Raw genomic sequence first — 10019 nt, 5'->3', positions numbered from 1 at the left:
GAGGCTTGAGGTACACAACACAATATTCAAACAAAGTAGTTTCTTAACTCTATTTTCTATTTTCGTAAACTCAAATTGTTTGATTGAAAACATGTAAGAACTTGAAAGGAAAAGAGTAAATTGTTTATTTACTTATTGATTTTTTTTAGCTATTTCAATACATTTCATATGAAATGCAAATATTGATATTGAAAATGTTGATTAAAAGTTAAAAAAAATTCTTATGAGAGGACGTAAACCATTAATACTACTCCTAGTTTACATGGTTTCTCTTTGATTTGGGGAACTTCCATAAGTTCTTTGTAGTGAAGCACGATAGGATTTGTGGTGATTGTACTTGCTCTGTTAATTTTTTACCAACAATGATGATGGATGAAAAGAGGCTTAGATGCACTTAAAATGAATCTAATGGATAATGAAATGATAAAATAAAAAAATGCATAGACTTTAATAGATAAATACTAATCCAAATGAGTCTAATGGATAATGAAATGATGAAATGAAAAGATGCATAAACTAACAAATCTAGATTAGTTTAAAATGAATCTAAATGATAATGAAATGATATGATAGATGAGATGCATATGATGATTGTTGGATGCAAGTGCCTCTAGTAGGTTGGTGCCTACAAACACAATTGAGGATTGGTGTCTCCTATAGATTGGTGCCTACTTTATGATTGTAAGTGATTCTTTATTTTTATGATGTTGGATTTGGGCAGTAGAGCCAAGTAGCTACTTTGATCATGTTTTTTCCCATCTTGGGTTTCCACATATATCTAGTGTTCATTGTGTGAATGTATGTTTCTTTATGTTGTTTAATGTTGCATCATTAAGAAGATTGAACTAAATTGAATTGATGTTTCATGATCTATACTTGGAGAAATTATTTAAGGTAATTAATGATTAATTAAGTTGAAATTTGGATATGATTCACGTTCCCCTACCCCGCTCTTAGTATATTATGTGCCCTTCAGTCTTATCTTTTGACAACCATTTTTAGTTACCTCAGTCATTTAATATTTATCACCTTTAGTTTTCTCATTGTATAGGATTATGACACATATCAACATCTTGTCTAATCCTACCTCCCACCTTGTGTTTATAAGCAAGGCCTCTCATATACATTTTCTTATCTTGCATTCATAATCAAGCAAGCTATTCTTGCCATTATCTCTCTCGTGGAAGTTATTCTAGTCTTGTAGGGTTCTTGGGGGTGTTGAGTAGTCACCAATGAACTCGCACATGAAGATGAACATAAATCCTTTGAATTTTTTGAATTTGATGCACCTAATCTTTCAATAATGGAGATAAACAAGGGTATCAAAGATAAGATATATAGAACCTAATTATAGTCCAATTGGTTAGGGCCTTGTGAGCCTATTTCCTTAAAGCTTCAACATTACTACAATGCATATCTTCGCATTGAGGACCCAAATGCTTGACTCTTCTCTTTTGAGAAATATGTGATCTTTAGTAATGTCTAATCAAATACTTTGCTTGCACAATACTCTACACCACCATCATTATCGAGATACAAGAATTCCACAATATTTCAACAAAAAATCTCTTTTTTTGTACTTTCATATTGCAAAGGTGCCCTAGACATTATTGCAATACATATCTTCATGTTAAGAATCCAAATGCTTGACTCTTCTCTTTTGAGAAATATGTGATCTTTAGTAATGTCTAACAAAATACTTTGCTTGTACAATACTCTACACCACCATCATTATCGAGATGCAAGAATTCCACAATTTTTCAACAAAAATTCTATTTTTTTGTACTTTCATATTGCAAAGGTGCCCTAGACATTACTGCAGTACATATCTTCATGTTGAGAATCCAAATACTTGACTCTTCTCTTTTGAGAAATATGTGATCTTTATCAATGTCTAACCAAATACTTTACTTGAACAATACTCTACACCGCCATCATTATTGACATGCAAGAATTCCACAAATTTTCAACAAAAATTCTCTCCTTTTTTTTAACTTTCATATTGCAAAGAAGCCCTAATTGTTTTTTTAAAGGTGAAAATTATTGCGTATAAATGGGGGAGGCGTTACAAAAAGGAGGGAATGATTTATACATAAATGAAAAATGCCTACTAAAGACCCAGAACAATATAATTTCTATTTTCTGATTGGGATCGCACCTCAATCTCAGCTTCTTCTTACAACACATGTAAAATACAAACGCGAATGGTAGGTGTCAATGGTCAGCAGGTGCCTTCATTGACTAAACTTTTCCACCGTTAAATCAGTTTATTCCAATATCTACCATTCTGTTGTCGATTCGAGACCCAGCAAAAACGTGGGTATTATATTCCTAAATTTAACCGAACGGCACGAATGATCTGGTTGTTTGGGAGACTACGAAACGTAATGATTCTGTTGGAGTTAGCATTTGAAATGAAATGATTTTTTACAGACGAAAATTTCAGGTTTCCTGATGGGGATCTTCAAATCAGAGTTGTGGAGTATCTAGATTTCTGATGCCAACTTGCCACCGAATCAGCAAAATTATCAGGTGGGTTTGATCTTGTTATAATTTCTACCTTTTTCAATTATGTTTGCCTTTTGAATGATAGGAATCCCATTTGTATTTACCCTCTTTAAGGAATTCATCATATGGAACTGAATTTGCAAGGCATCTGGGCGCTTACGGAGTGTATGAATTGTAATTTCTAGAAATCTCTGGCAGCAACTTCCATGATTTTAGGTTTTTCAAGAGATTTTTTTTTTCTTTATTTCATTTTTGCAGAGTTTGCTTTTGTGGGTTTCATTCTATTACCTCTATTTGATTGAGATTATGAGATTTAGGTAAAACTAGTCGAGTTTTGAGGAGACTACCGAAGATGGGTTTTATGCTTGTGCTTTTCATGACATCGATGACGAGTTTTAAGGATGTGGGAAACTTGATTTAGGGCTTTTAGGTTTTTGTTTGTGTTATTGGTTTTCCAGCGTATAATTATAGAACGGGAATTTTGTGCATAACAGAGTAGAGAAGGGGAGGGCAGCTTTATGGATGTAAATTGCGGCCGCAGTATCTCAGCATGGTTCAGGATATGTTTTCTAAGGGCTTAGTTGGATCATTGCTCTTCATGTATTTATTTGGGGCATTGGCATTATCTGAAAATGGGGTTTCTGTATTTAACCGCACGGGTAGTAGCATAATGTTGGAGTCTCCAGCACCTTCCGAGGTTCCCCCGGGAGAGGGGACGTGGTACGGGAATATACAGTATCTTCTGAACATCTCAGCTATTGGAGCAGTGTGCTGTCTGCTTCTATTTTTATGTGTGAAATTAAGAAGCGATCACAAATTGCCCGGACTTTCTAGCTTAGCTACCAAATTGTTGGCTGTGTGGCATACAACAGGTCAGCAAATCGCCCGCACTTGTGGTGCGAATCCAGCACAGTTTCTTTATGTGGAGGGTGGAAGTTTTGTTGCTCTTGCCGTTATTTGCTTCTTGGCAATCTGTGGTATCCTGCCTCTGAACCTCTATGGAGGAACAGTGGCCATGGAGGATCAGTTCTCTAAAACTACAATCAGCCATATTGAGAAAGGGTCTCCTCTACTGTGGATGCATGTATTATTTATGGTTATTGTAGTTTGTGTGGTTCATTTCTGTATCAAAGCTCTAGAAGAGAGGTTGAACATGACGAGATTTCATGATGGAAATTTCTCAATTGATTCAGTCTCTGTTTACACCCTTATGATTCAAGGGATTCCAAAGACACTGAGCATTGACAAGAGAGCCATTCAGGAATACTTTGAACATCGCTACCCTGGAAAGGTTTATAGAGTCGTAGTCCCTCCAGACTTGGCTTCTCTAGATGATCTTGCACAAGAACTGGTAAAAGTTAGGGATGACATTGCATGGTTGCAGGCTCGCATTGATGGTAGAGAAATTTCAGAGGAGCGTGACATTTTTTTATATTTCTATGAGCAAGATGAAGCAGCCTACAATGACCTTTCTGTTGAAGAGCGACATCATGGTTCATGTTTTGCCAGATTGAAGTATGAATGGAGGCAGTTTGTTATAATATTAAAAAGGTTTAAGGAGTGGGCTGCTTTCCATCTGGGTTTTACTGATGAAGAGAGATTAAGGAAACTTGAAGCTCACCGTGCAGAACTTGAAAGCAACCTGGCAGTTTTTAAAGATGGGCGAGCTCAGGGCGCTGGGGTTGCATTTGTCATCTTCAAAGACATCTATACTGCAAATAAGGCCCTTCAGGATGCCAGAACTGAGAAAAAGAGACCACGAATTGGAAAGTTTGTTTCTATTATGGAGTTGCAGCTTGAAAAAAGCCGCTGGAAGGTAGAGAGAGCCCCACCAGCTGCTGACATATATTGGCGTCATTTGGGTACCAGCAAAATTTCAAGGAAAATTCGCAGGGTGATTGTGAATGCTAGCCTTCTTGTATTACTATTATTTTTCAGCTCACCTCTTGCAATAATAACTGCATTACAGAGTGCTGGACGAATTATTGACGCAGAGGCAATGGACAATGCAGCATCGTGGTTGGCTTGGGTGCAGAGCTCAAGCTGGGCTGCAGCTCTGATTTTCCAGTTCTTACCAAATGTGCTAATTTTTGTAAGCATGTACATAGTTATTCCTGCAGCTCTATCATCACTTTCCAAGATTGAAAGCCATTTGACTGTCTCAGGAGAGCATCAGGCTGTATTTGTAAAAACATTTTGCTTTTTCCTTGTTAATTTGATTTTTCTACGAGTACTGGTGGAGTCATCCTTGGAGGGTGCTCTTCTCCGGATGGGTCAATGTTATATGGATGGCAATGACTGCAAGAAGATTGAGGAGTATATGAGTGCATCTTTTTTGACCAGGTCCTGTCTATCTTCTCTTGCTTTTCTGATTACAAGCACGTTCTTGGGAATATCTTTTGATTTGTTAGCTCCAATTCCTTGGATAAAGAAAAAACTGCGAAAGTTCGGAAAGAATGGTTTGCTGCAGTCAACACATGAAGAAACTGAGGTGTATGCCGCAGAGAGTCAAGAGGACAATTTGGAAGCATCTCTGTTATCACAAAGCTACTTCAGTTTTGATGATGAAGATACTGGCTCAACGCAAAGGGATGGTGTAAATGGGCTTGATCTTCAGGGAGGAGATCTATCAGTCTATCCAATTAACAAAACAGACCACCATCCGATGATTCAAACTTTTGATTTTGCGCAGTATTATGCATTTAATCTTACAATCTTTGCGCTAACCCTAATTTATTCTGCCTTCGCACCGCTTGTTCTACCTGTAGGTGCATGTTACTTTGGATATCGGTATGTGGTGGACAAATACAATTTTCTCTTTGTGTATCGTGTTCATGGACTACCAGCAGGCAATGATGGAAAGCTCATGACAACTGTACTGAGAATAATGCGACTGTGTGTGATTCTATTCCTGCTATCTATGCTATTCTTCTTCTCAGTCAGAGGAGATTCCGGGAAGCTGCAATTTCTGTGTACTTTTGTGACGATTATATTTTATTGTTTTAAATGTGGCTTTGATAAATTAATCTCCTCAACAAAAACCAGTTTTCCACCACATATACTGGAGGGCGTACGGACCATTGACAGTATTGTTGATGGACCTACTGAGTATGAGGTGTATGCACAGCCAAAGTATGATTGGGATGTTTCTTCTATTTGATTCTTTTGATTGAGCATCCGTTTTGATTGATACTGAATGCATGTACTCTTCTCTGAATTATCTTGAGTTTTTAATTTAGACCTAAATAGACTTTTACGTCAAATACATGGAAATATGATTGAAGTGCCAAATGTATGTAGGAGGTGCAGGATAACTGCATTTTGCTCTTTCAGTTCATCTATGTCAAGTATTTTAACTCGTTCCATTTTCAGGCATTTTATTTTCCTACCCCATTGTCAGTCCCCCAAACCAACCTCTCCCTCCTTTGAAAAATCAGCCAGTCTTTATTACTGAAATAAATCCCGCCAATCATGAGGCATTCTGTTTTCCCTTAGGACCTAGACATACTATGAAATGCTTGATTTCAAAAAGACATTAATAATGGAAATGGTAAATATGGCATCTTGAATGGTACATCATCATTTTCTTCCTTGATATAAAATCTTCTAACTGTATGCAGCTTTCAATTTTCTTGCCAGATGGCTGAAATACCTTTACTTTAAAGATCTTAATGAAGGCAAATTTGTATTTCGTGACATTTTAGCATTGTTTTAATGTGTTTCTCTAAGCTTTGAGGACAGATGGATGGGTGTGTGTGGACGGAAAACTTTTTTCTGGATTGTGGGTGTGGCCAGCTACTAAAATAATATATAAAATCAATAGTTGAATAAAAAAAAAGTTAACAAAACTAATAGAAGCTTAAATTTTGTGCTGAATTTGTCACCACAATCTATTGATCCAATAATCCATCTGACAATCATTATATGCTTATCATTTCATCAATCAAAGTGACAACCCTGAAACTCAAGAGCAAGAAATCAGCCCTGAAAAATGAATTAATAATAGAGTTTAGTGTGTATTTGTTGAAATGTGATAGCTAGATCGGATTATGTTGATTAAATTTTAATGTTGCCTAAGTGGCAATTAAAATTTAATGTATATTGTAATAACAACAATATCATGAGCAATTACTTGTAAAGTGTTGGGCTGGGCCCAATTAGAGAAAATAATATAACTTGTAGTTCAATTATAATCCCAAATTTGGGCGCCAATGTAAAGGAATAAAATATGAAATTAAGTCAGCCAAATAGGTCAGCCGACTTGGAAAAGAAGATGATTGAATCTTGTATATAACAAGACTTAATCTACACATTCAAATATAAGCATAACATCATCGGCGAATATTCGCTCTGCTATCCATGGTCTTCTACCAGCGAATTTGTCATCCTAATTAATGCAAATCTGTTCTTGTGGCTGGGCGAATTAGTGTGGAATCTGAGCTGTGAATCTACCTTATATCTGGGTGAACTATTGATCATTCTGAGCTCCGTTCCAGACCCGAATCTGATCACCCTTGTGGAGCAGACTTGTGCAAATTATGGGCGACTATGCTGGGCGATATTGAGTTGTCTAACTCACTAATTTAGAGCGGCGATCATCCTCTTCTGTGGTGCCGAAACCCTACTTGAGGGATCAGCGAATTAGGGCCTGCACATCAGTGATTTAGATTGGGCAAAGCTCTGCCCTAGGTTGGTGACTTAATCAGATAAGTGATCTGATCTTCATTGTACTTGTAATTTGCTCATGATTAAAGGATTTTGATCTGGACTTGATGCTGGGTTTTTCCTCTAAGAGGGAGGTTTTCCCAGGGTATTCTTGGTGTCTTGTCTCTTTTGTGTGATTGCTTTGTGTTATTTCTAAGTTATATCTAAATCTGATCACTAAAATTAACAGTATTAAGTGTTGTTTTGGGTTGAGATACCTTATTGAGCTCCCAATTAGCTTTTAAGCTTTTTTACTTTGCTTCTTTGTTGCTTTTTAAAGTGCAGACCTTCAGGGATTTCACTAGATGGTCAAGAGACCTCAGGGATGCGTGATCATCTTCTTGGCATTCCAGAATAGGGGTGATCCCCCATGGGAATGTCCTTGTTTTCTGCAAAGTTTTTGTTCAGGAAACCCTAGTAATATACCAAGTTGTATGCTGGTTTTACTCAATTTTAGAACTCTATGGAATTGGATCCGTTCTTCTGCATGTTACCAGCTTTCCTATCCACTTTGAAATATCTTAAACTTGAAACATGTTTAATGTATTGAACGCTTCCTTCTGTACAACTGACTGATTAAACCTATGTAGTATAAAAGCATCGACATGCTATTAAAGAATGTTTGGCAATCCTTTGATCAAGGCAAATTTGAAAATTTAAACTAAGATTTGGATATAAAACTTATGGAGTGGCAATTAAAGCTCTCTATGGAAAACGTTGCTAGATTCCTGCACCTTATTGAGAAGTTAAAATTGTGCACACTGCAGAGCAAACGAACACTGCCCCAGTATTTAGAAACTCAGTGACAAATTATATTTTTGTGAAATGCTTTATGCTTTGGTTTGCATTTTCTTCAAATGGGTGAAATTAAATAGAGGAAGAACTACAGTTCTCCACAACGCAGGCTCTCCACCTAAAGCAAAAGTCAGGTCAATAAAAGAATTTTGATATAGATCCACAAATGTGAGTACTTCACAAGAGAACGCAAATCTAGAGAAAAGAATAAAGTTGATAAGAGTGGTTCTCCTGTGAAGCAGATACTTTTGTGAGTGCCACTGGCACTCCCTGATGATGAAGGGCATAAATATCTTCCACATTCTGTAATTTGCATCTCTGCTAAAATTCCAGAAACATAACAAGAAGATACCTAAAATATTTCTATCTACATAGAACTTACTGAAAAAGGTTAACGAAACCTAAAGTAATCGATATCTTTTGTAGAAGCCTAAAGAGTAAGATACATGGCAATAAGATGCCTAAAGTGTTTCTAACCATGAACAAATTACAGGAAAACTATTACCCATGGTTTCTCATCATATGATATAATATGTCTTTTCTAGAGCAGAGTCATCTTTGTTCTAAATCTGTTTTTTTCTGGAAAAAGACATTACATAGGGCTAAAAGTATTGTAAACTGCCCTCTTGCACGACAGATTCTCTCTCCCAAATATCATCGAGCTATTTTTTTAATGTCATCTCTGTTTTTCGAAAATGGATTCAGAATAAGCATACCCTCCTGCACAACAGATTCTCTCTAACAAATATCATTGAGCTACTTGTTTTGTCATCTCTGTTTTTTGAAAATGGATTCAGATAGTTTCTGGTTTGCAAATTAGGAAGAGTGCAAAATTTGCAACAAGATACCCCATGGTTTCAATATATCCTTCCATATTCTAGATAGCAACCATCGATATTTGTAAGTAGGATCTGGCATATATTAGAGCAGGATTTGGCCTGTTTTCAATCAGAATTAATTTTGAGCATATGTTTCGATAAGAATATAATAATTTGGTTTTGCCATCTGCACATATGCTTAAATAAGGGAAATCAGTGTGCGTTCCTAATGTACATGGACCAGGATCTGGCATGTATTAGAGCAGGACCTGGCATGTATTAGAGAAGGATTTGGCATGTATCCAGTTAATGGAAGTGTGGATGTTGTAGGTGCACCTGACTTTGCGTGGCTATGTGAACCCACACAATGATGATTGGATTCATGTTGATAAATGGTCTGATTGTGACGATTGTGCCTGTACTGTAAGCACCAATCAGTTGCAATCAGACACCTTATTAAGCAGTGGTTCGCTAATGTTAAGTTTCATTGGTAATCACCGCCCATCGAAGTTTCATTGGTAATCACCTCCTATCTTGGCTGATCTGGCAGTAATCTCTATTTGATGAAATTCTAACAAGAAAACTTGAGTCCATACAACCGACAATATACTTGACAAACATGAAAGGAATTTTTAAGAGACTGCCAAGCTATGCACGATCCCATATCATGATCCCTATCATGCTGGTACATTGATTCTTGATTCCAACCATCTGTTAGAGCCTTATTGTGATCCTTATTCTGGAAGGAGTGAGACTGAGCACATGGTCCAAGGGTTGCCTGATGACAGCATAAGTAAACCATGAATAGATGAGTTTTCTATCCATGTATTGATTATTTACCAGATGAAATGCACGATTCAAGAGTCTCTACCAAGGAAGACCTATGCTCTCCTTATCATTAATTCAGGATTATGTATGAGGATGCCTTCGAGACATATTCTTCTGTGTAGAGGAAGTGTATTAGAGATTTTGTATAAGCACTTCGGCGTCACCAATGCTTGTCTTCCTAAATTTGCTGAACTCGGTGGCCAAACCCTCCATATCCAAGTCCATCTTTTTCGATGATATACTTTATAAAGGGTAAGAAGTGGGAAGATTCTGTTTAAGATATCAATCGAAACCATTCCATATAATTCAAAGTGCCTCCCAGTTAAGCATGCCGAATGTCTCACTTTTTAAAATTTATTTAGTTGG

The 10019-nt window shown here is 36.8% G+C and overlaps 1 protein-coding gene across 2 annotated transcripts; it reads left to right on the top strand.

Annotated features, from left to right (window-relative positions):
- The first annotated feature begins 2117 nt into the window (after positions 1-2117).
- Positions 2118-5698, top strand: LOC131055614 (CSC1-like protein At4g35870). 2 transcript variants are annotated; one of them, XM_057990098.2, is made up of 2 exons: positions 2118-2532; positions 2967-5698. In XM_057990098.2, exon 2 carries the CDS (start codon positions 3059-3061, stop codon positions 5666-5668), a length of 2610 nt encoding a protein of 869 aa, XP_057846081.2. In that variant the 5' UTR covers positions 2118-2532; positions 2967-3058; the 3' UTR covers positions 5669-5698. The 2 variants fall into 2 exon arrangements, with proteins under 2 accessions (XP_057846081.2, XP_057846080.2); XM_057990097.2 differs by having other exon boundaries at positions 2119-2532; positions 3003-5698.
- The last annotated feature ends 4321 nt before the right edge of the window (positions 5699-10019 follow it).

This window comes from Cryptomeria japonica, chromosome 5, assembly GCF_030272615.1.
Source record: "Cryptomeria japonica chromosome 5, Sugi_1.0, whole genome shotgun sequence".
Lineage (NCBI taxonomy): Eukaryota > Viridiplantae > Streptophyta > Pinopsida > Cupressales > Cupressaceae > Cryptomeria > Cryptomeria japonica.
This window is presented reverse-complemented; position numbering and strand designations above follow the sequence as displayed.